The sequence below is a fragment of the Xenia sp. Carnegie-2017 genome, unplaced genomic scaffold (assembly GCF_021976095.1).
Source record: "Xenia sp. Carnegie-2017 unplaced genomic scaffold, XeniaSp_v1 HiC_scaffold_24, whole genome shotgun sequence".
Lineage (NCBI taxonomy): Eukaryota > Metazoa > Cnidaria > Anthozoa > Malacalcyonacea > Xeniidae > Xenia > Xenia sp. Carnegie-2017.
In genome coordinates this window covers 5,117,170-5,144,733 of record NW_025813487.1, presented here as the reverse complement: position 1 = coordinate 5,144,733, position 27,564 = coordinate 5,117,170, and the positions used below count along the sequence as shown (strand labels likewise).

The window sequence follows — 27,564 nt, the reverse complement described above, 5'->3', positions numbered from 1 at the left end:
AAGCGCAGACAAGTAAGTTTACGCTTGTTTATGTTAATTTTTCTTTTGTCATATGTAAATTCGATATATGTTTTGTAGATTATTCGACATACTCTCCATAAGCCATCGCTGAAGGAAACATGTTCTCTCGATGAGGAAGTACCATCTACTAGTGATGGAGCTGAGCATGAGAATTGAAGCATCAGTAACAAATTATTTTTCATATCAATTTCTAGAATATGTTGAACAAGTAAAGAATGTTCTTTTCATGTCTAATAAACAAGAACTTTCAACTATAATGGAAAGATATAGAGGAAAAGCACCTGAACCTTTGTGCAGCCAGTTTCCCAACAAACGATCCAAGGCTGAGGCAGTAAAAAAATATGTTGCGAGGAACAAGCATGTCAGTCATGCACTTTATCCATGCTGTAAGTATGGGATAATGGTATTGTTTACAATTATTTTAGGATGTAATGATCTGCATTTTTTCCTTAGTGGAACAGCAAAGACAGCAGTTACAAGACCTAACAGATGATGCAGATCAAATATTAAATAGCTCTGGGAATAAAAGTACTGCAAATGTACTAAATGCAAAGCTCCAATGAAAGGACATCCTCGAGGTCAATGCTTCACTGAAAAAGAATAAATTGAAGTTGGTAGATGATAGGGCAGTGGTCAGACATTGCTTGGAGCCTGTCTGGAATGGAGAAGTAAGGCACCTCCTTCCCACCACCAGCCTGAGGGTTCACCTTAGGCAAGTGATAGTACCCTCTAGCCTCCCTATCTGGGCACTGATATACACACCTTTCCTGATGATTACAGTATTAATATAACATTGAATGGTATGTATACTTGTCAGATTGAAGATGACTATCTCACTCGATTGTGCAACTAATTAATTTTCATGAATATTTTTTTTTATTGTAGTTTAATGCTCAGCATGCCCTTTGTGGATGCAGTGCACTCAAGTGTGAAGACCTTATAAGATAAGTTCATGTGGCTTGCTATTTTCCATTTTTACATTTATGCTATGATTTAATTCCATATAATTTTTCTTTTTTTTCCCAGACTGACATTGAAGAAAAGATTTTCTTTTTACCGTATAGTGCATCCATGTATCTCCTATTTGGTTTTCATCTAGGCATATTTCCTGACCATTCTAAACTCAGCAAAGAAGGCCAACAGTCTCTACAGTGCACAAGTTAAAAGACCTTTCCATCATCGCCCCTCTGATGGTATGTAACCTTTTGTGTTACCACTTGGATATGCTTTCCGAATAAAGTGGTAAACACAAGCAGGTAAAGGCCGAGTATTCTCCCATCCCATAGACCCACAAAACCATCGCATCAACCATCTGTATGCCACAGCTCTCAAGTACCTGAAGTAAATAAAAAGGTTGGACTAATTATTGTTGATGAAACAATGTTGATGATAACATTCTTTCTCATACAATTTACAATCTTACATATTTAATGATTGTGATGCTTGGCGGCGATAAGCACGTCCATTCCTATCTCTCAATAGTGGCCCGACGTTTTCAAGGACAGCCTCATGAACTAAAGGCCCAAATTTGGCATGCTGTGTTATGCATGATATTTTCTCAATGCTGCCATCGAATGTCATTTTCTGCAAAGCTGGTCCTATTTCCTTACAGCATCTGTACTCTAATGCGCCTTCTAACAAATCGGTATGACAGCATTGACAATTACACCTGAAACGTGGGAGCATTGTGGTTTATAAAGTAACTTTATGTATATTACAAACAGGAGAAAACAACAACTTACCATTCACCGAGTGGAATTACGCCATCACTTCGTTGTTCTAAGGTCGCAGGAGAATTCCATCGGGATCATCTGGAGTATGCACTTCATCACCATCTCCTGCGAGCGGTTCATCGTCATATGCGAAGTCGTTTAAATGCTCGACATAACCCACGGATTCCGAGCTCGAATCAGATACGCATTCAGACATCGAATTCGAATTATCTGAGCACTGATTTGAAGCCATACTTTCCGGACAACTTGTTTTTTAATATTTTATTGAAAATACTGTCATTATTTGTTTTTAACACAAGAAAAACGACAACAAAATCACCTCCTATAATATAATATTATATTGACGGAAACAGACGTGTTCAACTATCTACGTCACAAGTATCAATATGGCGTCGTAAAAAATTCGCAAAAAGTACCCGACTTTGGAGGCAATTAAGGAACTTATATTTATCTGTTTAAGTCCAGCGACATGTCATAGTTCTTCAAATAATCCAAATTTTCAATTAAGGTAATAAAAAAGGGGGGCTAAAATTCGTGATATAACCCCTTTAAACAACGGTAGATAGAATACATCAAAATTGAAACGTCATCAAAAATGGAAGACGAAATGCTAAATAAATTACAATAGACAGAAGATTCATACTCCTTACAAAATTTTGTGAACGTTTTTTCACTTCCACAAGTCGTGAAAGTTATCCGTAGTTATGATGGTGGTGAACACAGCGCTACCATTGGTCATAGAGTTGTTCTTACGCTCCACGCTATAAGAGAGTCAAGGTTACTCCAAGATGAAGATAACGAAATAGAAAGGTGTGTCTTTAGCGAATTGAACACAAAAGCATGACGCTACTTTCCCAAAGATTAGTTTTTGATTTCATCCTTTGTACTTCAGTGTAGCTTGGAGAAAACCGTGCTCAGTAAATTCTATAAATTCCAGTCTTCCCACCTCCAGGTTTGTTTTTATGGCGTTCGTGTTTGAAAAGATAAACATACTATGTTAAACGTTTTATCAATGTGTCTTACTGCATCGTCACACTCAAAAAATCTTTCACTATGTTCCTATATTAAATTGGAGTTTATAAGCTTGAACTCTTTTCTACTACTGATAAGGTTTAGTTATTATTGTTGTGACAGGCAAAAATGCGCGGACGCTAAGCAGTCAATGCATCTCAAAGATAAATTTGCGTTTATTGTGAGTAGTTAAATATATAATAGTACTATATCTGTCGCTCACTGTAATATAATAACTCATTACATACTATTTTCTGTTTTGAACTTGAAACTTTAAACATGTCATTTATGCTGCTTTGAATTACGGTAGAAAGATGTACTAGGTGTGTCTACCCCACCCCCCACCCATTGAAAAAAGACGAAACCCACATAAATTAATATGTATTCGCTGAAATTATTATTCACAATAATGTAAGCAGTTTATTGAGCTTAAAAGTTCTGCACCTCTGGGATTTCATGGTTTGTTCGTTATTTGTGAAAGCAAAATATGTTAAAAGTACTCTCAATCCGTCACACACTGACTAAGCAAAAAATTTGTGAAATCAAAGCAACGTTAATTGAGTTGTAACAGCCACAAAAACGTTATCCTCTCTTCTATAAGATATAACAAACATGGAAAAACAAGCGTGTTACTAAATTAATCTGGAGGAACAAATATAACTATTTTTTATAAAGATTTTATTTTAATGGCTACATAATTATATATGCAGGTCCTATTTTCTTCAGGACCACCGAGAATAACTTTGTTGATCTGCTCATGCCAGGATTTATTTGTCTTCTTTTACATATAGCTCATTGAAACGAAGTCCTTATCTCACCGCTATTGCCACTACAGTAAACAGTGACGTGCTGTTAAAATTTTGTCTTGCAATACCAAAGGACATAGACATCGATATTGTTGTTGCTGATGGCTTGATAATGGCGCAAAGCATTACACAGACATTGTAAATAAACTAAATGATCGTTTTGATGTTTTGAAATTTATGAACGCCTAAAAAACATTGCTTATCAGACGGCAGGATCACATTCAGAAATTCGATTACGATGCAATCAAGGAATACATCATCGATAAATCGATATTATTATCAAAACGTGACGATAAAGAGGAGCTGGATGTGGTTGATATGCCTATTTTACTTTCACAACGTGTGGGAAATCCGCTTGAAGTGAGAAAAGGGAATCATACACAAAATGAGTTTTCTAAGAAATCCCCTGGCTTATTTTTAAGTGGTGGAGAATCTCTGATTAATCGTGCATTAACGAGCCAAGGGAACTCAAAAAGTAACAAATTTTTTTTACATCCCACAAGATCCGCATGTGCTCAGCGTTATTGCCCTTGCGGATATTTTAAGAAATTTGAATATGGGACAATATGCAGAGATTTTTGAAAAACAACTAATCGATGGAAGAATGCTGATGGAAATCACCGACTCCAATTTGAAGTCGTTTAACATGTCTGCGTTTCATTAAAGGAAGCTGATGAGTTTCATCAAAGGTTGGAGACCTAAACTGAAGCCACGTGTGCGAGGTAAGTAAATTGGGAAAAAAGTCTGGGTATGAGGTTACTACGTGATATGCACGTGAACGTATATGTTGACTATGGCGTAGCTTGCCAACAGGTCATCATGGCAACGTAGGCTTTTTGCCAAAAATTGTTATTTGGTTTGGTTTGACATAGACAAATTTCTTATGTAGTTTTCAAATTCCAATTTCTGTCATAGGTGAAATGCGCGATCCTGTCATATCATCAAATAATACGGAAGTGTTTTCTTTTGAACACGTTGAATCGTCAGATTCAAAAGATATGACTGATGGTAGATGTCCTGAAGAGAAGGATATAACCATGGATAAATATGTATCGTGTGAGGTAGATCCATCTTGCTCAAGCCTACCATCCCATAATGCCAGACTAAACTATGAAAATATTGAGGAGAAACCTGTTGTCGATGAATCGATATCAACACCAAAACCAGACGAAGCTGACCAAGGTTTTGATGAGGTTGATGGTCCAGGGTTACGAAGAGTGAAACAATAATTTAGACAAAAGGTGAAAAGCTTTGACTTAACGCCAACGATTTACGCCATGGACATCTCTGAAAAGTCAGTACTTGGCCGAACAAATAATATCAAGTCCGTAGCGGGATCTCAAATTGATTTTAACTACCGTCAAAAGACATCAGAAGATATATTAGAACCTAGTAATGATATGAACCCCCAACTTGTAAATGGTGTAACTGGGGAAGATAACTCCAAAGAATCTATCCATGAAGACCCCTCTAACACTCTTCCAGCAACTACTGTGTACCACACTACCTCTCCGACGATTAATGAGGATAATACAAATGTGGCAAAAGAAGATGAGGTTATCTATGAAGACCTATCTCATTTCTATCCATCAGCTGCTGTGTTCCCCAAATCCTCTCCTGTGATTAAAAGGGATTATAAAATTACAGAAAAAGAAGGCGAAGATATCTATGAAGATTTCTCTAATTTTATTGCATCGACTACTGTGCACCACACAAAACCTCCAAGGGTTAGCCAACATTTCAAAGATACAACAGAAGAAGCCGAAGTTTTTTTTATTAAAATCTGTCTAATTTCCATCCGTCGATTACTGCCTGTCCTATGGTTAACAACGATTGTAAAAATCCAGCAAAAAGTTCCGAAATTTTCTATGAAAATCTTTCCAACTTCCAGATTCATCCTAATGCTGTCTTCTCCGCGGAAGACTGAATCATCTCTCAAAAATACTGAAGAGAATGCATTTGTCACCAAAAACATCGACAAAGGAAACGTTACCGAAGCCCCTGCACATTCTGAGAAATCACCTGAGTTGAAGATGGGAATTAGTGCTGAAATTCAGGCACTATCATCTGAACCCATTTATAAGAGACCAAGATCTTTGCTATCTACTATCAACTTCACAAGTGTTGCTTACAATCGTACGAACTTAGGCCATCCATACGAATTAATTTGTAACATTCCACTCGATCTGTCTGGCCTCAGCGTCGGTGAGGTAGCGGATATTTTACGGAATTTGAATATGGGACGATAAGCAAATATTTTTGAAGATGAATTAATCGATGGAAGATTGCTGAATGAACTCATGGATGCTGATTTGAAGTCGTTTAATATGTCTTCGTTACACTGCACAAAGCTAATGAACTTTATTAAAGGTTGGAAACCTGAATTAGTGTCGCGTGTGCGAGGTAAGAGAATAAGGAAAAAGCCTAGGTACGAGTTTCGCACATAATATAATTATGCCTGAACCGAGATGTAGACTATCTAAAAATAGGTTGTTAGGTGAAGTATCTGCTTTTGAACATGATATATAGATAAAAGTTGTTATATGGTTTGATTTGTTTTGACACAATAAAAAAATTTAAACAGAGTCATATTTCTAATTTCTGTCTTAGGCAAAACGTACAATCCTGTCACACCATCAAATAATAAGGAAGTGTTTTCTTTTGAAAATCTTAAATCATTGAATGAAAAGGAGATCTCTGATAATAAACGTTCTGAAGAAAAGGATACAACCATTGATGAATTTGAATCGTGTGAAAAGATCCTTCCTATTCAGCAACTTTCCCAACAAATCCTGCCATCAGAAGCGATGAAAATATTGAGGAGAAATCTGTCATCACTGAATCGATATCATCACCGAAGACTGACAATAAAGTGCTTGATGAAGTTGATGGGTTTCAACGTAAACTGAAACACACATTTCATAAACGATCAAAAGCTTTGACTTACAGCCATCGTTTGACACCGACATCTCTAAGAAGGATCCACCTGTAAGCCCCATTGTGTTACGCGTTACTCCCAATCGTCTCATTGAAGAAAGTCCTCAAAAGTCAATTAGTAACGTACCATTTGAATTATAAGACATTGACGTCATTGCCGTAACGGATATTTTACGAAATTTGAATATGGGAGAATAAGCAGATATTTTCGCAAAGGAATTAATCGATGGTAGATTGATGAAACTAAAGTGCATTGGTTTCTCTGACAAAAAAACTCTGTCTATTGCTGCATGAAGGCAAAATTTTCGCACAACCTGCACGAAGTGCTGGTTCACTGCTCTCGAGACTTCACTCGAACGATAGGACTGTATTTTGACAATTGTATTTAACACTTGATAGGATATTTACAGTGGTTTGTGCACGATTTGTGATACGGAGTTCCAAACGTTGCTTCTTTGCGACACAAATATGTTATTGAAACGTTGAGATTACGGCCAACCGTCAATCTTAAACTTGAAACTTATTCAAACGCTATCGCCTCCTGCGATACGACTTCTAACTTATTACTTTTGTACGTCTAACAACGTCTGTTTTTTTCTAACAACGCTTGCAAGCTCTTGTTTATATTATAATTATTAGGACATGATTCTTGGGCGTTTGCATGACTTACACTACGCCATTCCGTTTATAGAGTACCGTCGTTACCTACATCCTACCGCAATGCCACATTGGGTAGAAAAAGTGTTCCTAAGTATTTTGAATTTACGTACAGGATTTCCACTGAAACCACAGTTTAATAACTATGTATTTTCCTATTTGTCTAGTAATATATGACTAACATTTTACAATTTATCATACGGTATATTCACACACTACACAACATAACATGACAATTTACAACAAAAATAGTTAATTGACAGTGTAGGTGAAGAAATTTATCAAGTTCTATAAATATTATTGTGCATTACTTACAGTCTTTTGGAAATGTGTAATGTATGTTAAGAACAAGATATAATATTTCAAAAATGCTAAACCCTTCGAGCACTACTAACTCTTCTGTTTTGCTTGAACAACTTACAGCTACCAATACTAATTATTTATATGTACAAACTAACAATTGGGAATGAAATGATAAACAACTTGATAAATCTTTGCATTTTTCATCAAGCCTTTGGTCTTTTATCTCTTGGTAAAAAAATATTAATGAAAGACTTACAAATCAAGTTTCTCAAAAATAGTATTTTGTACTAAGAAACTAAACATAATTGGAAAGGTCACATGTTGAAGACAGACTTGGCTTCTTTGACTAGGTTGCTTGACCATGAGCAATTTAAATTTGTTTACAATTTGTTTAAAGAATTCTTTTTATTGATTTCTACTAATTCTTCATAAGACACAAAGAATTTCTTTGCCATCTATTTTTGCTTCTTCTACATTCAACTTCATTGTAAGCAATGCATCCGATGTGAATTTGTGGATCACCTGGAATCATACCGAGTATGGATTTAATGAGATGAGACAATAATATGTTTAATTATTTATGCATAATAATGATATAATCATAAGCTACTGTTGAACAAAAATTTCAAGGTAGAAACAAATCTTAGCACATTGTTCAACACACTGCTTTTATCTTGGTTTTGAGGTAGTAACCTGTTTACTATAACAATAAATACTTCATTTACAGAAACGCTAAGTAGTACTTTAAAATTTTTTGCATAAATCCAACTTTCCAATCCCATTATAATTGTCTACACTATACAGTCAGTCAAATTGAGCAGGCAAACAGTTTAATAGTTATTTTTATTATACAACATATACCATAGTTCTCATTAATTTTGCATGGCACTGCATTCAATTTCAACACAACTCTGTTGTAAACTTTCCCTTCATCTTTTCAAAAAAAAACATGAACAAATTATGCCCCATTTTTGGGAGGTAAACTCAATTCAAATCAGGAGAGTTTAGCTTGATGCATAATATAAAATAAATTCCGAAGAAACAAGACATCTTGAGATTGCAGAATATGAATCAAAACAAGACGAGAAGTAAACTGTAAATTTTCGACTTTATTTCAAAATCATCCTCAGACAGAATGATATTTAAAACCATACATACACATATATATTTACAACGCATGAAATAAGTAAACGGAAGTAAGCAATAGAAATTAAATAGTGTGATATTTACAATGAGTTGGAAGAGGTGAAGTATTACAAAAGGATGAATTGAAACTGCCGACCCGACTGGTAGAATGAGTGTGTTATAAATTAAGAAAAGAGTTCTACCAGTCGGGTCGGCAGTTTCAATTCATCCTTTTGTAATACTACACCTCTTCCAACTCATTGTAAATATCACACTATTTATTTCTATTGCTTATTTCCTTACTTGTTGTAAAATATATATGTATGTATGGTTTTAAATGTCATTCTGTCTGAGGATGACTTTGAAATAAAGTCGAAAATTTACAGTTTACTTCTCGTCTTGTTTTGATTCATATTTTGCAATCTCAAGATGTCTTGTTTCTTCGGAATTTGTTTTATATTATACTTCTTTAAATTGTCGGCTGGTCATGGTTTTTGGTCACTACCGTGAAATTGGCACCACATTGGGTTAGCACTATTTTCCACCGAGCAAACCGCCCTTTATTTGAAATATAATATTTTACACAATATAATATTTTACACAATCTAATATTTTACACAATATAATATTTTATATAATATTTTACACAATCGTCGAAAAACGACATATTTTCCAGCCTGGATTATAAGTTTATAACTTAAGGTGGTTGCATGAAAATTTATACTGCAACATTTATCTGTAAATATTTTCATATGTTGATATTAAAAACTGTATTATAAAAATATAAAATTACTCGCCATCTCAAAACGACCTAGCACCAGTGCATGCATGGTTTCCTTTTAGCTTTTGGTTCTTTCCCCATTAGCCGCCATCTTTAATTTATTAACGATTGTGTAAAGTAAAGGGCGGTTTGCTGGGTGGAAAATAGTGCTAACCACCACATTGGGCACGACATTCAACACAACATTCATCACAACATTCAACACCACATTCAACTAAAATTTATCATTCAAAATGATAAATCGAAAAATCGTCTTTAAAACACGTTTTCCATCGAATACAACAGTAAAAAACAATTCTTAACTGTTTATTATTATTTTACTGTCCTTAACCATCAGAAAAATGTATAAAAGTCAAGAAATTGAAGAAAACACTAAGATTTATATTACAGTGTACTTTCCATTTCTCTTAATTAGCGTATAATTTAAAAACTACACGGTAGAATTTTTTTAAACTTGGCCAGAATATAGATAGTTATGATGCCTAAAATATATCCAAAATCTGGAGAGTGCACAAAAAAATAAGTTGTAGAAAATGATCTACATAGTTACATAGTTGGATGACACGAATGCGCGTAATATGATCTTATATAATTAAGTTGAGATTTTCAAGTCATTGCTAAACAAAGGCCTGTAAATAAAAAACTACACGGTAGAATTTTTTTAAACTTGGCCATATTGTAGATATTTTTATTGTCTATAACATATCCAAAATTTGGAGAGTGCACAAAAATATAAAAGGATTAATATTCCTTGAGAATGTACTCTGGTATAAACCGTGAAGTTGGCACCACAATCGACAAACAGCTCTATAGCTAAAAAACTACGCGGTAGAATTATTTTAAACTCAAGTATGTTATAGAATTTTATATTGTCTAAAATATATCCAAAATTTGGAAAGTGCACAAAAATATAAATGATAGAAAAACATCAGCAAAGTTGGATGACTCAAATGCGCGTAATATGATCTTATATAATTAAGTTAAGAATTTCAAGTCATTCCTAAACAAAGGACTATAAGTAAAAAACTACATGGTAGAATTTTTTTAAACTTTGCCATATTGTAGATATTTTTATTGTCTAAAATATATCCAAAATCTGGAGAGTGCACAAAAAAATAAATTATAGAAAATCATCGACATAGTTACATAGTTGGATGACACGAATGCGCGTAATATGATCTTATATAATTAAGTTGAGATTTTCAAGTCATTGCTAAACAAAGGCCTGTAAATAAAAAACTACACGGTAGAATATTTTTAAACTTGGCCATATTGTAGATATTTTTATTGTCTATAACATATCCAAAATCTGGAGAGTGCACAAAAATATAAAAGGAATAGTATTCCTTGAGAATAAGCCGTGAAGTTGGCACCACATTCGACAAACAGCTCTATAGCTAAAAAACTACGCGGTAGAATTTTTTTAAACTCAAGTATATTATAGAAATTTATATTGTCTAAAATATATCCAAAATTTGGAAAGTGCACAAAAATATAAATGATAGAAAAACATCAGCAAAGTTGGATGACTCAAATGCGCATAAATAAGTTAAGAATTCCGGTTCTTTAACAAACAAAGGCCTGTAAATAAAAAACTACACGGTAGAATTTTTTTAAACTTGGCCAGAATATAGATAATTACATAGTCTAAAATATATCGAAAATCTGGAGAGTGCACAAAAAAATAAGTTATAGAAAATCATCGACATAGTTACATAGTTGGATGACACGAATGCGCGTAATATGATCTTATATAATTAATTTGAGATTTTCAAGTCATTGCTAAACAAAGGCCTGTAAATAAAAAACTACACGGTAGAATATTTTTAAACTTGGCCATATTGTAGATATTCTTATTGTATATAACATATCCAAAATCTGGAGAGTGCACAAAAATACAAAAGGATTAATATTCCTTGAGAATGTACTCTGGTATAAACTGTGAAGTTGGCACCCCATTCGACAAATACCTCTATAGCTAAAAAACTACGCGGTAGAATTTTTTTAAACTCAAGTATGTTATACAATTTCATATTGTCTAAAATATATCCAAAATTTGGAAAGTGCACAAAAATATAAATTTGGAACACATAAGAAGTGATATAGAACAGTAGTTGCTCGATTGTTTGAAGAACAATGTGCAAATACCACTAATCGACTAAAACCATCGATACCATGGTGTATGACAAGTCTCCATCTAACAAGTTTATGGTTCCCATCAATATGCCAAATATAGTTGGGAAAAGGATTAGTATAAATGCGACGCTTTATTGGTTTACTTTTTCTCTCTTCGACACCTAATGGATCAACCATATGAATGGCTTTTCTCACTTTTTGTCGCTGAATGTAAAGACCCCTAGATTCAAGGTACCCTTGAACCATGACCTCGCCAGCCTTAGGATGATTTTGTTTAATGGCGTCCACTTCTTTCTCTATTTCGTCTTGTGACAATTGTGAAAAGTTTTCTCGATACAACCCATACTCCGACATTGCTTTGTAGACCACTGACCTGTCGACTTTAAACTGTCTGGCAATTTCCACAATCGTAAGTCGTAACTGAAGCAAATTTTCCAATACATCCCTTGGAATTATTTTCTTTGGTCGACCAACTCTTCCTGAATTGTTACTGATTAAAATGAAATGAGTTCAATACAAATGTAGTACTATAGAAATACCACATAATATTTGCTAAGTTTTCTTACCCCTCATTTTCATCATTTGAGTTGGAATTCTGGCAAAGTTATAAATTTATCAAAATTTAACGATGTTTTTCACTTGGATGCACCCATATACACTAGAATGTTACCTGTGGTTCAGTATTATTTTCGTGGGCAGTAGCTGCATCAGAGGACTAAAATTGTAAGAATTTTATCACGTAAAATCGACGACCTCGTGATTCGACACATATCACACATTGAATATTTACAAGTATGAACAGAGAATATTTTGCTTTGTATCTTACCTCTTCATGTTGATCTCGCAGTGCCTCGTATACTGCTCTTACTACGGCCTCGATAATTGCTCTTTGGAGATTGTGCGTTTGAGACATATTTATTTGACAAAAAAGACAAATAGAAAACACGTCGAGCGGGAAACTTACAGACAAAATGAAATTTTTCGCGACAAGCGATCTAATTTCAATAACGCGACAGTGCGGAAATGAGTGCTTATCCAGGGGGGGACTGAGAAAATTATTTTATTGCTTGCTGACGTCATTTGGCACGCGAAGTGTCTCGAAATTATTTTAGTTATTTATAAATAACCATTTTTTCGCGTGCGCAGAAACTGGTTATTTATAAATAACCATTTTTTCGCGTGCGCAGAAACTGGTTATTTAATAAATAACCAATTTTCTGCGTGTGTAGAAAATGGTTATTTAATAAATAACCAATTTTCGGCGTGTGTAGAAACTGGTTATTTAATAAATAACCAATTTTCGATGTTTTCATAAAGTGGTTATTTATTAAATAACCAAAATAAGAAATTGGTTATTTAATAAATCAGGAAAAATCACAGTGTTATGCGGTTAAATAATAAAACCACAGATGGCGCTGATAATTTATAGTAATTTTATTGACGTTTCCCCTTCAGGTCTTATAGAACTCAATGGGCCGCGCGCTAATAATTTATAGTAATTTTGTTGACGTTTCCCCTCCAGGTCTTATAGAACTCAATGCTGGTGACCCGTATAGGCCGTAGCGGACACAGTACTAAACACCTACGTTAATACATTTCATTTTTTTGTTGCAAAAATGACATTCCGCTTTTTTTTGCCATGAGAGCTAAGAATTTCATATATGAATATTGATGATTTTGAATAACATTTTCACACGTCAACATTTGGATGGAAAACAGTCATGAATTAAGTGGATTTTCTTGGGCTGGTGCAGGGAGTATCATCCCCAACTTTCATATATTTCGTCTCTCTAAATAAATCATTAACCTCTCTAAGAATATTTTAAACTCCAAATTTTTTGCAAAACAAATCTCTAGTACAGTTGAGCTGAGTTTTTTTTGTCAGGAGCTTAAATTTGGCTTAAAAAAATATTAGGCTTTTGTATTGCAGGTAGGGTCGCCTCTCAGTCCTATCTATTATAGTTCAGTGTGCTCAACAGAACATGAAATTTTAAACATAAATTCTCATCAGTTTCACTCACAGTGACACTGTATGGAATATGGAGTTTGTACCAACGTGGCAACCGATATTAAAACACTCTATTATTGCCACATTTTGATTAAATTTCGCTGGTCATTTTCTTTGAGCACAACTATCAGTCTCTAGCGGTGATGGAAGCAAGAATAAAATCAGCTTTGAGCATAGTTGTTGATGTTTGGGAAGGCAAAAATGAAACATATTTTATTGATGCATTCAAGGACAAATTGGAGACATTACGCGAGAATTCGTCAAAAAATCTTCGCGAGGATTCGCCAAGAAATCTTCGCGAGAGTTTTTTTTTCTTTCAAGACGGAGTTGAAAAGCTAAAAGATTTGGAAGGGCGTGCTGCAAATCAACCATCGTCGTCAAAACCGGAAACAACAACATTGTTATCTCAATCTAAACCGTTGTTTGAAGAAGCTGGAAAGAGAGCGAAAGAAGCATTTGATGATGCGTCTTTAAGCATCGAAGATAAGATAACAGCAAGCAAGATTCACATAGCAAGCGCTATTCTTCAACACTTGGATAACTGTGAGTTGGCGACAAGAGATTTGTTGCGATGCCTGATAGAATTAAACTCATCGGTTGTCGCGGAAGTAACGGCCGAATCTCAAAATAACTTAGAAGACGAAATCCTTGACAGTGTAATACATATCAACGTCAATTTGGCCGATTTCATATTTAAGCACACTAACAAGAGAATGTATGTTATGGAATGGCCCTTGATTCAATATGGCAAGCAGTTGATTCATCCTTTCTATTTCAAAAGCATCAATGAAATTACTGCCACGCCACTACCTTGGTACACAACTGACCTTCGTAAGAATATTGATTTCTTTAACAAGAAAATGATCGTTAACAGAAAAGGGGAATTACTTGTTTTTGATGGAAATCAATTGCAAAGGCTTGACAGCAAGAGCGGAAAGTTTCAAACATGGTGTAAAGGACGTCTGAATGTTGAAAATAGACAAGTAAAATGCATGAACGTTGATGAAAATGGCATGGTATATCTACTTTTGTATGGTAAAGACCATCCAAATGGCAATTATGTGTTGAAACTTTGTTTGGAAGACAGAATTGTTCAAAATTGTACTTTGCATTTTCTTAATGACAAAAACTTTAGTAAGATTTTTCTATCTGCCACGCCCAATGACTCAGTTATCCTTGCTACAGTGAAAAGTTCAAAACGCAAACGAAGTGAAATCAATATATATGTGTGTGACAGTAAAGGTGAACTTATTAACTCGTTTGTACCAAAAGTTAATGGTAAACCAGTTGATGATGAAGTGAAAAGTTTGTCCATTTCATCTTGTGAAAATATAGCAATTTTGGCAAATTCATCTGGCCGATGTTACCAACTCATCATTTTTACGTTGGATAAAACTTTTGTTAAAAAGATAAAAATTCATCCACAGGTTAAAGGAATCAACACATACACTACTCAAGTCATTTACACTCCCTTTGACAACACTATCAAAGGTTTTTATTTTAAAGAGGACAAATCACAGCTTGTTATTGAAACTTTTTCCATTGAAACTGAAAAAATTAAAATAAAATGGTCTGTAATGCTGATGAATACAGGATATTATTCAGAATTATTTGATGGTTTGTTTCGTCTTGTTCATCATGCAAATGGAAAGGTGGCTTTGCTTTCAAGTGAAAGTATAATTTACATCATCAAAGGGAGCAGTGAGCATGATGGCATGGAAGAGAACTTGGAATGGAAAGGTATTTATAAATTAACGACAGATTTAGTCTCAAGTGTGAAGAAAGGTTTGAGTGATGGATATTTAGGGGAAGAAACCAAAACATTTTTTGTTAACTCCAAAAGATCACTCATTTGAAATAACTGACTGCTATACAACTGCCTTTAACTTAAGAATTTTGAACAGATATTCACCTTTAGCAAATCTAAATTTCAGCTCAAACCAGGTGCAGATTCAGCTATAGGCAAAATAAATTACTTCGACTTATTGATTGGGTAGTATTTATTCTTTAGAAATTCATAACCAATTACTTTTATATAAAGGTATTTTAAATTTAAAATTAGCGGTTATAATTTATTTTGCGTAAACCCTGGATCTGCTACTAGCTCAAATATTATTGTATTTGTCTACATGACATTTTTATATCATTTCCTTTTGGGGATTATGTCGCCCTAGTTTATAGACATGAAGTAAAACTGATGGTACTGGACAGTTATGCTTTACTTAAATGAATGTGTTTCCACTCTATTTCTTTGTGTTTGATTGGTAAAATATTTTAATATTTTTTTAGAAACCAAATCTTCCCATGCAGACACTTCAACCACAGCAGTTATGAGTTCAGAGCCATCTGGTAAGTCATCACAATACATTGCAAAAATCAAGCATTTCAAAATATACTCTTTAGTTTTGTTGATAGTACTGGGCTAGAACTGACCTATGAGTGAGAGCAGTTTACATGGAAACCAACCTAGGCCAAAATATTCCTTAATGTCTGGCGTCAATATTCTCTTGCAAAGCTATTTAGTTGCTTGTAACTATGTCCATTGAAAATTTAAAAAAGTTATTTCATCAACATAACCAGTTTGTCATAAATAACATTATTTTTGAATGTTAAAAAATAAAGTCATCAAGTTCAGCTTCAATCCTATTTTCATTCCACAGAGAATTCATAAACCAAATTTTAACATCTGCCAAAATTTCAAAATGCCTTTAATTACTTTAAATTTCTAACAGTTCTTGATAGTATAACAGTCACTATTTAGCAATATCAAGTCAACTGTTTACATTTATATTTAAAAGAACTAATATTGGCTAGCTGCCATTGTTGGCTCTATTATAAGCAGCTGTCATGGAAACTAGTAAATGCATTTACACTAATGCAGTAATGTACCCTACCCTGACTAATTGGGGCAATGTTTCTAAAACTTTGTGCAATACTGGGTTTGAAAAGTCATTCCCAGGTCAGGGCCGCTTTTAGGTGTTTTGGGCCCCTGGGCACAAAATTATTGAGTTTGGATTTTCCATATCACTGTTTTACACAAGCGTATTTTTTTCTCAATCCATATTTTCTTGGCTGTTGCAGTTGCATTTTTCTATGATTATGTTTATCTCAGCAGCATTTGTTTTTGTATTGTATGGTTGTTTTTTAAATTCAATCTCATTTTAAAATAAATATTTTTGGGTTAAAGATATTTTTGTTTTTTTCTGGTTTTATTGTTTTGGTCTATACCCCCAATTTACTAACATGGTTTTTCAAGCACGTTTGCATTGATTTTGTCTATCTCAAGTCTTTAGAACTCTCCTCTTCAGTCATTTATTACACACTCGCGCGCGTGCGGGCTGTCATTGTGAAGAGATTATTGAAACGTATTAATTAAGACCCCAAATGCATCATTACATAAACACGTAATTACATGAGAGCGGGGGTAGCTTGCTTAACGCGCTGGGCCAGTCCATATATACACGGTGAACTTTGTAAATGAGGCAATTCGCTTCAAAGAATTGAATTTTTAGTTTAATTTTAAGTTTAATTAATTTTAAGTTTTTTTTAAGTTTAATTTTAACTCCCTCGATCCCTCTCCCCCACTGAGCTAAATGCTTCCAAATTATTTGTGCACACACTACGCGTTTTATTGAAGAAATGTAGCAAAGACGACGAATGAGAATGTCTGTATAAGCCGAACGAACCTGCCCAGAATCCCCTTAAAAAGAAGCCTGAACCCCCCGGAACCTTGGTACGTAGAAATCCCAAGAAACCATACAAAAGCTATCCTGCGAACAGGCTCTGCTTTTTAGGGAATAATGTCCGTCAATTATTTAGAGTTTTGTAGATATATCAACAGAATTGATGTTCGTGGGCATATCGCAGCGAAATTGCTACTTGGGAGCTAGTTTGCCTCATGTAATCAGGTTAATTTTAAGATAGTCAACAAACTTTTCTGCGCAAGAGGTAGTAATGGTCACCACTATGTTTAGTGAATTTTGAAATCGTGAAGCATGTTGAAATGTTATATTTATAATGAAAGGGATATCAGCGACATTGAAAGTAGTCACATATATTAGTAGCATTATAAATGGTTAACTATTACCTTGTTGTACATCTAGGAAATCACGATGCTACAGTAATGAGTGATGTTCCCGAAAATAGTGATCTCTGGGAAATTTCTGAAATGATATATCCTCAATGGCCGGAGCTTGCTAGAATGCTGGGCATACCTGAAAAAAATTTGCACAATATATGCTCTGTAAATAATAAATTGCCAATGGAAATGCTTTTGAAGTGGAAAAAAACAGAAGGAAAAAATGCCACCGTGAATATGTTATTTGAAGATTTAAATGCCTTTGGCCGTCGACAAGGTAGCATTGCTGTTGTTGTCTAATTCTATGTACGTAAAGAAATTTGTAGAATGTTTTAATGACTTTTTTCTTTCGTTCAAAGAAAACTTTTCGTGCCAAATTTTCAGAAAAAATAATTGATCTGTTTATGAAGTTTGGAGCACTTATTTTTACTTTGTGAAGAGTATCTTAATAAACATAGCAAATATACATCTTATATATGGGTTGCGCATCCTCGTTTATTTAACTATGATAGTTTCTATTTTAAAGTATACGTTAGAAGATGTGTCACTTCGCTTAAGGATTCAGCTCAACACCAACATTAGCATTTTGATGTAGGTATAATTAATTTTTGAACGGTGAGCTAGGAAAAGCTGTCACATTTCTTCGCTTGGAGTGAGTTTCACCAATAATGAAACAAAGATCGTTCTGAAAATAAACAAATTTATAAAATAAAAAATCGACAACTGCACAAAAGTACTAATACGTATCCAATGTTTGACTCATAAGCATTTTCATTATATAACAGGTTGTTTTATGTTTATGTATACGATGCTCTTCTCCAAATATGATAAAACATTTTGGAAGCTTGCTTTGGCGGCTTACCCATGAATCGTTTGTTTGTCAATCAGCTGACTTTATATTCATCTCAATGTCAACGATAGAAAATTCTCCATTCATCGAAACCATACACATACAGCCCAATATTTGCACAATAAAATCTGAGAACCATCGCCACTACACAGAACTGTTTGGATTCGCTTTCTAGTACAGTCATCACATTGATAAATTATATAGCTAAACAATTTTTGCCATCAAAAATTAACTGCGAATAGAAATACGTCAAGGATACTTACTTCGTGGAGTACATTTCACAAATTATTATAACTCACTTGGCTTATTATATATATACATTGGTTTATCGAAAACGCGCAGGCATGAATACAAAATGTAAAACAGAATCATTCTGTATGATACCACAATACCTATATTTTTCATTATTGTTGATCTAATATACTAATGGCTAATGTTGTTTATCAATTCTTTGTACAGTTTTTACGCTCACTTAAAATGTATAAAAAAACATATTCTACATGTCGTACGACTAGAACACGCATACATGGACAGTCCTGTGTACAATACTATTTCTTTCGATGATGACGTAGCTTATAAATTTAAGACTAATTATAAGGTACTCAGATATTTCGATCAATTGAAAAAGCTAAAACTTTTATTTTAAGTTCCTGAATAATTATGCTTCGTGCAAGCATCAATACAGACGTCATATTATTTATAAGACCGAGAAAAGTTATTTAAAGGACACATGCAACATAAAATTCGGATTGTTATTTTTGTACTTTACATGAAGGTATAGCTCCAACTAATAGTTCACCAAAGTTTGAGACTCAAAGGATAAATATTTTTGAAGATATGGAGGTTTAAAGTTGATGCTTTACTGATAACGTATTGAAAATGCCCGACGAGCTAGCGACAGCTACCGATGTCGTTGTGACGTAATAGTTGACATTCGCTAAACGCGGTCAATTGCGCGCTTCGTTCAAAATATATTGGTAACTTCTTAACAACACGACAATTTAGCATTGAAAATATGGATTATTGTCCCGCATTTAATTGTAAAAACGGTTCTTCTAAGAACCACGAAACGCAGAAAACAAGCGCATGCGAGATATTTGGATTGAAAAAATCCGACGCAAAAATTGGAAGCCAACAAAGAGCTCAAAATTGTGCTCGCAACATTTCGAGAGTTCGTGCTTCGTGCAAAATTTTGAAGCGATGCAATCAGTAGGATGGACAGCAGGACGGCTTCGCCTTAAGAAGGATGCTGTACCCACGATTTTTGAATACTCTGTGGAACCCACAAGTGTAGCATCTAAAAGGAAGCAGCCAACAAATGTTAGAACTGCATTTGAGAAGAGACGAAGGCAAGAGGTGAATATTATAGTTATAGTTAGCAATATTTGTTTACATTTATCAAAACTAAGCTATATAGCATTACCAAATTGAAGACAATTTTATAATTTTAGATTATTGACGACGTTCTTGCAGAACATGACGACTTTCTTGTAGACGACGACCACGATGTGTCGACATCGGCTCGAAATGTTTGTGCGTTTTACCTCAAAGGAAGTTTGTCTAAGATGAATGATGTCAAAATATATGTAGACAGCGAAACACAAACATATACAGTGGTAACTAATTCAGACTAATGTCGTTTGATCTTTTCTTTGTTATTTTAACTCATAAAAAATTCCTTAACGTACCTTAGGGGCTGATTACATGGACCGAGTTGTCCCGGTTAGCCGAGGTGAGACAATTTTACCGATACCGCGGCCTCTTTTATAATTACTATTAAAAACAGCATTGTGATTACATGGGAAACGAGTCAACTCGCTTTGCCGGGATATCGGCTGTTGAAAGCCGGGACAACTCGGTTATCCGGGATGAAAATTGTCTCGTTCGCTCATGTAATCACTTTTTCCCGAGTTGCCCCGGGTAAGCGAGTTGAAAGCTGTTGTGTGAAGCATGCGCACTTAGTTTAAATTAGCAAAATGGCGGAAAGCTCAATAAACGATAATGCAAAGAAAAGTAAAAAATCTAAAAGATCTGCCACGATCGACATAGATAATCGCTTTCAGTGGACTTTAGAAATGGTTAAGGATTTACTGGAAGGGTTGCTCGAGTACAAATCTCAAATGGAGTATAGAAACTCAGATTTCAATGCGGACAAAGTTAAACAATATGAATCAGTTAGAATTATTTTGGCCAACAAATATCGTGACGGTTCATTGTTTGGGCCGACAGAGATTCCTGCATACACTGAAGAAGACAATAAGGAGGATTATACAAGGTCGTGTGAAAAATTCAAAGCCCAAATTCGACGAGGATATACTCGAGTTCAAGAAAAAATAAAACATCTGCGACAGAAATTTAGTAATGCGGTTACCTCAGGTACAAGATCAGGCTCAGGAAAAATGGTTATGGAGTTTTATGATGTTATGGTCAAAATATGGGGAGGATCACCTGCAACAGAACCATTGCAATTTGGTGTGCAATCAGCAGAAAAAGAAGATGAGGAAGGCTGGGAAATTAATGACTTTAATACAACTTTGTCTGATGAAATTGAAGAATCTTCTCGCATAACTGATAGTTCTCATCATGAGTCCATAGCAGAATGCGAGAATACTTTTAGTGAGAAAGAAAAGCATGAAGCAATGAGAGGCAAGCGGAAAATGAATGTGGTACCCACATTGATTGATAACAAACGTAGGCACATGGAACGTCAGTTATCAGCTTCCCAACGCGACAAAATCTTGATGCAAGAATCAAAAGATGAACAACAATTTCGTAAAGAGATATCAAATTCCTGAAAGAATCCAATTTATTATTTGCAGAGTCTTTGAAGGCAATTAGTGCTTCAATGACTGCTATTGCTTCTTCAATTCAAAAATCATGTGAATCGTCACAGCACATCAGGCCACCATACCCATCAGATTGAATGCAGTCCACAAATCTTATGCACAGTTTCACCAAGGTATTAATACCTCTAATTACATATTTCCACCTGATATGTCTGGCCAGTCTTTCTATATTCCCCATGTAGAAAGCAATGGAGAACCCTTGCAACCACATCAACATCAATATTGACTTTTAACATTTTATTGGTTAAAAACATCATACTTGTTTTATTTTTTATGTTGAATTCTTACTGAGTAATTCTTTATGTTACATTGTTTTTGTTAGAGTGGAACAAATGTTCTTTGTTTATAAAATAAACATGTATTTGAAGAAAAAAACTGTTGCTTTGAGAATATTAAAAAGACTAGTAAGGCAAATGTGCATTAACATATTGTTTTAGTGTGTCTCTGACTAGTTCTCCTTCCCTGGTGGTACTTGAGTACACTGGATCTGGGCTGTTTTTGTGGGCTATTTCTTCATCTCTGTTCCTAGCTATTTGATTTTGGACAATCTCCTCATCCATGTCTCTATTATGCATCTCACAAAAATTATGGAGAACAAAACAAGCTAAAATAACTTTTGGTACTGCATCCAGTTTAAGGTTCATTTTTCTTGTCAAAATTGACCATCTAGCCTTTAGGCGGCCAAATGCACATTCTACTGGGTTTCTTGCGGCTCTTAGCATGTTGTTAAAAACTACCTCATCATTGCTTAAGCATGATTGGTATTCTTTAATGCAGTTGGGTGTTAAAGGATATGCCGGGTCACCTATGAGGTAGTTAGGTATCTTGTCATGACCAGGTAAAACATGAGTGAAGGTTTGTGGTAATCTTCCCAATTTTAGTTCATTATTTATGAATGAGTTTGAAAATACTTTTGCATCATGGACGCTGCCAGGCCACCTGCAGTCAACATCCATGAATAAGCCATTTGAATCACAAACAGCTTGAACATTAATGGAGAAAAACTGTTTATAATTGAAGTAATCTTGAGAATCAACCAACGGTCTTTGAATGGGAATGTGTACCATCAATGCAGCCAAATGCCTGAGTCATGCCAAACCTTGTTTCAAACTCAGCCACTTTTTCCTCATTTCCACTACCGTTTGTGGAAGGTGCAGATATATTGGACAAAGATGTATACAAATTGCATTGCAAACAGCTAAAACGATTTTAGAAACTGTACATTGATGAACACCAAAGGCATTCGCCGTCATCCAAATAGAACCAGTGTCTTTTAGGTAATATAAAGTGATAGCGAGTTTTTTTTCACGAGAGAGTGACCTATAATTTGGAGTGTTTATTCCTTCAGAAATGTAAGGTCGCAACTCCTCGCACAATTGAAAAAATCGCTCTTTCGACATTCTAAAGTTTCGCTTCCACTCATTATCTGGGGTAACTCCATCAAACATATTCTTCCACCATAAGTCAGTTCTTCCTTTTTTGGTCCATATAGCTCGCTTTTTCCGACTAAGTTTTCTAGCTCTTATGTATCGTGCTTTTTTCTCAGCTACTGATTTTTTTGTGGCATAGTAACTATAAAAAACTCTGTGAACGTATTGCTTGTATGCTGCCCATAAGTAAATGAAACAATAAAATTGAAAAAGTAGACAGGAAACAAGAATGGAGTGATGCGAAAAATTCATTGTTTACAAAATGTTCGCCATATTTTCCCGCAAAAATTCGAAGTCTCTCCCGGAGCCAGGAGCCCGAGTACCCTAGAGAACTAACCCTGCCGGGACAACTCGGTCCATGTAATCGCTTGAAAAAAGCTAACCCGGATACCCGAGACAACTCACCTTGCCGGGACAACTCGGTCCATGTAATCGGCCCCTTAGAAGCGCAATGTGAAATGCCAAGCAGCCATAACAATCCGTCCGCAAAAACACGTAAGGTCAAGAACCACTCAAACAAAAGTGCCAAATATGATAAGTAGAGGTATAGACTTTCCGTTCCGGCCGTTTTGATTTTTGTGAAAAATCCAGCAATACGATAATTTTATGCTAAGGTACGGAGGTTGAGTTCATTTCAACAAAAAATCACAGCACACAGACGACGTCATGTGAAATTGAACATTTTGAGGATAGCGCTGTATGGTCTGATACAGAAAGCACGTCGACGATGAGCAATAGCAACAATGGATCAGACTCTCAATGTTCAAATGAGTTAAGCGAAAATGAAGAATCCGACAATGACAATGCAACCGAGCCGTCCACCCAAGCCGTGCCACTGTCGGTACGCCGTGTAGCGTAATGCTCTGAACGATACAAAATTTTGTCTAAGATACTTATCGGCATTATACACTTGTCGACATACACGTAATTACACTTCTAAGGTAATATTTACTCGTTTTCTTCACTCTCAGGCATAGGTCCAATGTCATGTGTGTACACGACCATAGCTGTTTTTAAGACAGCTTCGTTTGTAAATACTGTGGCAAACTCTTCCTCTTGTGTGATGCAAATATGATCGCCATGTATCAGAGGATCAGTGTTGTTTACCTCTTGGCAACATATACTTTCCCGTCCTGTACTCATGACCACACAAAAGCCACACTCGCACCTAAAAGATAAAACATTCTTTCTACTTTGGGAAAACAATGAAGCATCAATAAAATGCAACTAACCATTCAACATTTCCAATTCTGTGAATGTATTTATCTTCGCTTTCCGATGACGAAGAATTGTATTGAATTGTATTCATTACTATGACCACCTTGCGCGTTGGCCAAAGGCTCAAACATGTAAGGTTGTACCTCATTGTTATTGACGACAATATCATAATCGGCTTCTTCAGAAGAAGAATCCATTAATTTTTGTTAAATAAAAAACAGTAATAGCAAACTACCGAAAGCCGTGCAAGAATTGCGTGCAAGTCGTAGAACGATATAAGAACGATGCTTGTTTATGTCAACTAATACGTCACTCTTTCCCAGTTCCCAGACTTAAAAAATCTCACGGCGTTTTAGCAATGGTCATCGAATATCGTGTTTTTACCGATTATAACCCTAAATATCTTTTTAAATATTTCGCGGACGACTTTGAAACTTGGTACGTCTTATTTTCACGCTATAGGCATTACAATAAAATAAAGTTGTCTTCTAGCTTGCATGTGTTCTTTAATGGACATTGTTGATATTACAAAAATGTGGCACGATATTCAGATTGTAACAGTAATTGTTCAATAGATTCAAAGAAGTCGTCATAAATTGGTTAAATTAAAGGACTCTAAAAACTTTAACATTTGTATCCGTTTATTTTATTATTAAATATTAATTATTGTGATTTGAACTTTAAACTAAGCATTCATGACATGAAGTCATATGTTTTGTTTTTTTTTACTCTGAATTTGTTTTTCCTGTCTTATTTTAGACGAATGCGAAAGATCTGATCAGGGATGCCCACGCCAGCTGGATGGTAATATGTAGGAATATTTATCAAAGTTTTTTGTTTAGTTTTAATTTGAAACAAAATAATCTACTATATATAATAATTTATGGCTAATTTCCAATTTGCGATAATATATGGTTTGATTAATAGATTATGATTAAATTGTGAGCCACCTCTTTCCTTGTCAAATTTAATATATATTGAGTCTTCTTTTTAAAGAAACACTGCTATGTCAGTGGATTGATTAGGTGAATTGTGAGATCCACGTAAATTGAAAGCTCATGTAGACAGTTTTAAAAAGCAATAAAAGTTACAGGATTCAGTGGGAAATTTATCTATTGTAGACAAAGATAAGATCACTATAGTGTGAACATTTCATATTTTTGTCTTTGTGCATGTTGTGCCGCGCATATCATTCTCGATTTCATTACTCAGAAATGACATCATGTCACTTAAATGGTTAAAAACAACGTTTTACCAGATGGAATAATATGGCGCACGTGAGAACTCGTTGCACACCTCAGTGATCCTTCTGTATAATTATCATTTTGTGCATTATAAGGACTCGGAAAAATGTTTTCTTGAAATTTTTCTGAAAATAAGAAATAATATCAAAAACATTATTTCAGTAATATTTTTTTTCTCACTCACTCAAGGTGTATAAATGATAAACATCATTGTAATTGTTACGTTTCATGATATTGATATTAAAGGCCTTCAGATATTATAGGCTCCAAGAGAACCTATATATGCTTAAAATTGGATAAAGCATTGGAGATATTTGATCTAACAGATGGGAAGTTCTTTATAGAACCCAAAAATAACAATTGTGGCTTTTCATCTGACAAAAGTAATTTACAATATGCAAGATATATAACTATTTAGCTTCCATAATCCATAATATCGAACATCATACAGCAAAAAATGTTTGAATTTTTTATAACATAATAGATATAATCGGTGTCAGGAGCGCTACTGAGGGAGGGTAATCAGTTGAGATCAATTGAAAGCAAACAATTTCCACGAAAAGATGTTTTAGATGTATGCTGAAATTTAAATGACAATCACTTATATCAGTATTTTGGAAAAGCCATAATTTCGTAAGATGGTTTACAATAAGTAATTTTGCCTATTTGGCAAAGTCTGCAAGAAATGAGAACTAGTTTCAAGAACACTTATACACTTTGACCAATTGTGAAAGAAAAAATTTTCCTAAATCCTTTGTAGAGCGAAACTGTAGCAGCTTTCTTACCCAAGTCCCAATATGCAAGACTTGTTTCTTTTTGGTTGATAAATTGTCCGCACTAATCTATTTTTCTCACTTTTTAGATAGTTTACCTGGTAAATTAACAGATGAAGAAAATTGTTATGAACATCATGCCACTCGACAATTACCAACTGAGTCTGATCTGGAATCATTTCGTTCAAATGTTCAGGCATTTCAAATGCTGTTGCTTTGGGAAAAGGAAAAAGGAAAAGATGCTACTAGAAAAAAATTGGCAGATGCCTTAATCAGTATAGGTCGTTCGGATCTTTCAGAGAAAATTTTACCAGGTATTGCCTGTTTGATGAAATACTCAAGCGTTATAAATGAATACTACCATCATTGACATAAATATGAGTACACAGCAATATTTTCTCTTGAATCGTAATTCTACTGTAATTTGTATTATTTTATCTGTAGAGAAAAAGTGCTTAATACTAAAGCGAAAACCGTTATTAGCAGTTATTAAAAAACTTATCATGCCCTAAAATCTAATTTTCACTACAATATCACAGAATAAAAATTATACAGAAGGCTCACTCAAGTGTGCCTATCGCTCTCACGTCCGCCATCATTTCAGCAAGATACTTAAGATTTTTCATTTGTTTCCAACGACTCCAATTACATGACGTCATTTCTTCACAATGAAATCGAAAATATTTCAATATAAGAAATGACGTCGTATCATATTAGTGGTTAGGAACAAGTGAAAAGCTCTAAATATTTTGCTGGAATAATGGCTGCCGATATGCACGGCACAACATAAGCGAGGACAAAAACATCAAAGGCTCCGACACGAGTGAACCTTCTGTATATTCTATATTCTGGGACACTATGTTTATGATCATTTGCATCGATCATCAGGTGATACAATATAAAGATAATTATAAGTTTACGTACGATTAGTCGTTTTTTAGATAATTACTAAGCGGATATTAAATTAATGAAAGCATCTTAAAAAACAGTTCAGATCGTTTATTTACGTTCTTTTTTCTGTCAGCCTTTTACATTGAAGACAAAATATAACAACTGTGTGAAATCGGTAAACAACAATCGTAATGAAAACTAGACGGAATCGTTTGAAATATCCTGGAATCAGAAGAAAATAGAAAATTTAAATTTGAGCAGACAACGGCTAAATGTCATCTCTTTGTTAATTATATTAACTGTTCAATCACCTGATGATCGATCACAATGGATCGTGAAACACGTTGCAACGAGGTTAGCACGTGAGGTTAGCACGAAGTTAGCAGGAAAGAAACAGTTTCTTAATTCAATTTCTGTCATAGGCAAAACGCGTAATCCTGTCATATCGTCAAGTGATAAGGAAGTGTTTTCTTTTAAAAATGAGCAATCATCAGATAAAGAGAAGTCCTTTGATGGTGGACGTCTTGAAGAGATGGACATAAGACAAGATGCAGATATTTCCGAAGAGGAAATATTCGATGGAATACTGGTGAGGGACCAGCAAACTATGTCACTCCGTACCAAAGCTACAAGATTGATAAATCGGAGTGATTCATTGTATGAGCAAGGTAAGTTCTTCAAAAAAGCCTGAGTAGGAGTTTGTGACGTTGTATGGA

At 34.7% G+C, this 27,564-nt stretch overlaps 2 protein-coding genes and 2 long non-coding RNA genes across 6 annotated transcripts in view; 2 read left to right on the top strand and 2 right to left on the bottom strand.

Moving 5' to 3' along the window:
* LOC124451889 overlaps window positions 1–27,564 on the top strand; it is a 61,004-nt gene that overhangs the window by 26,376 nt on the left and 7,064 nt on the right. Inside the window, exons 1-7 of one of the 3 annotated variants that reach the window (XM_047002479.1) lie at window positions 13,509–14,760; window positions 15,124–15,258; window positions 15,808–15,867; window positions 17,622–17,873; window positions 24,700–24,744; window positions 26,047–26,271; window positions 27,271–27,516. In XM_047002479.1, the coding sequence (XP_046858435.1) occupies window positions 13,662–14,760; window positions 15,124–15,258; window positions 15,808–15,867; window positions 17,622–17,873; window positions 24,700–24,744; window positions 26,047–26,271; window positions 27,271–27,516 (2,062 nt within the window). In that variant the 5' untranslated portion in view covers window positions 13,509–13,661. Of the gene's footprint in view, window positions 1–13,508; window positions 15,259–15,807; window positions 15,868–17,621; window positions 17,874–24,699; window positions 24,745–26,046; window positions 26,272–27,270; window positions 27,517–27,564 lie in introns of those variants that run through there. The other 2 variants (XM_047002477.1, XM_047002478.1) reach the window with 2 other exon arrangements.
* Window positions 11,470–12,569, bottom strand: LOC124451910. The gene is made up of 3 exons (XR_006950742.1): window positions 12,337–12,569; window positions 12,077–12,225; window positions 11,470–12,000 (listed from the first exon to the last, which is right to left on the bottom strand). It is a non-coding gene; the product is annotated as an uncharacterized LOC124451910 (long non-coding RNA).
* Window positions 20,027–23,500, top strand: LOC124451909. The gene is made up of 2 exons (XR_006950741.1): window positions 20,027–20,062; window positions 23,167–23,500. It is a non-coding gene; the product is annotated as an uncharacterized LOC124451909 (long non-coding RNA).
* On the bottom strand, window positions 23,289–24,260 carry LOC124451900. The gene is made up of 3 exons (XM_047002505.1): window positions 23,955–24,260; window positions 23,675–23,890; window positions 23,289–23,585 (listed from the first exon to the last, which is right to left on the bottom strand). The coding sequence occupies exons 1-3, from the start codon at window positions 24,107–24,109 to the stop codon at window positions 23,495–23,497; spliced, it is 462 nt and encodes a 153-aa protein (XP_046858461.1). The 5' UTR covers window positions 24,110–24,260; the 3' UTR covers window positions 23,289–23,494.

Excerpts from the sequence above, each read along its gene's own strand:
- LOC124451900 (XM_047002505.1), bottom strand. The coding sequence starts at position 24,109 with ATGATATTGTCGTCAATAACAATGAGGTACAACCTTACATGTTTGAGC. Across the intron at positions 23,891-23,954 it reads AGAATTGGAAATGTTGAATG|GTGCGAGTGTGGCTTTTGTG; the intron begins GTTAGTTGCATT and ends TTTATCTTTTAG. Across the intron at positions 23,586-23,674 it reads CCTGAGAGTGAAGAAAACGA|AGCATTACGCTACACGGCGT; the intron begins GTAAATATTACC and ends TGTATCGTTCAG.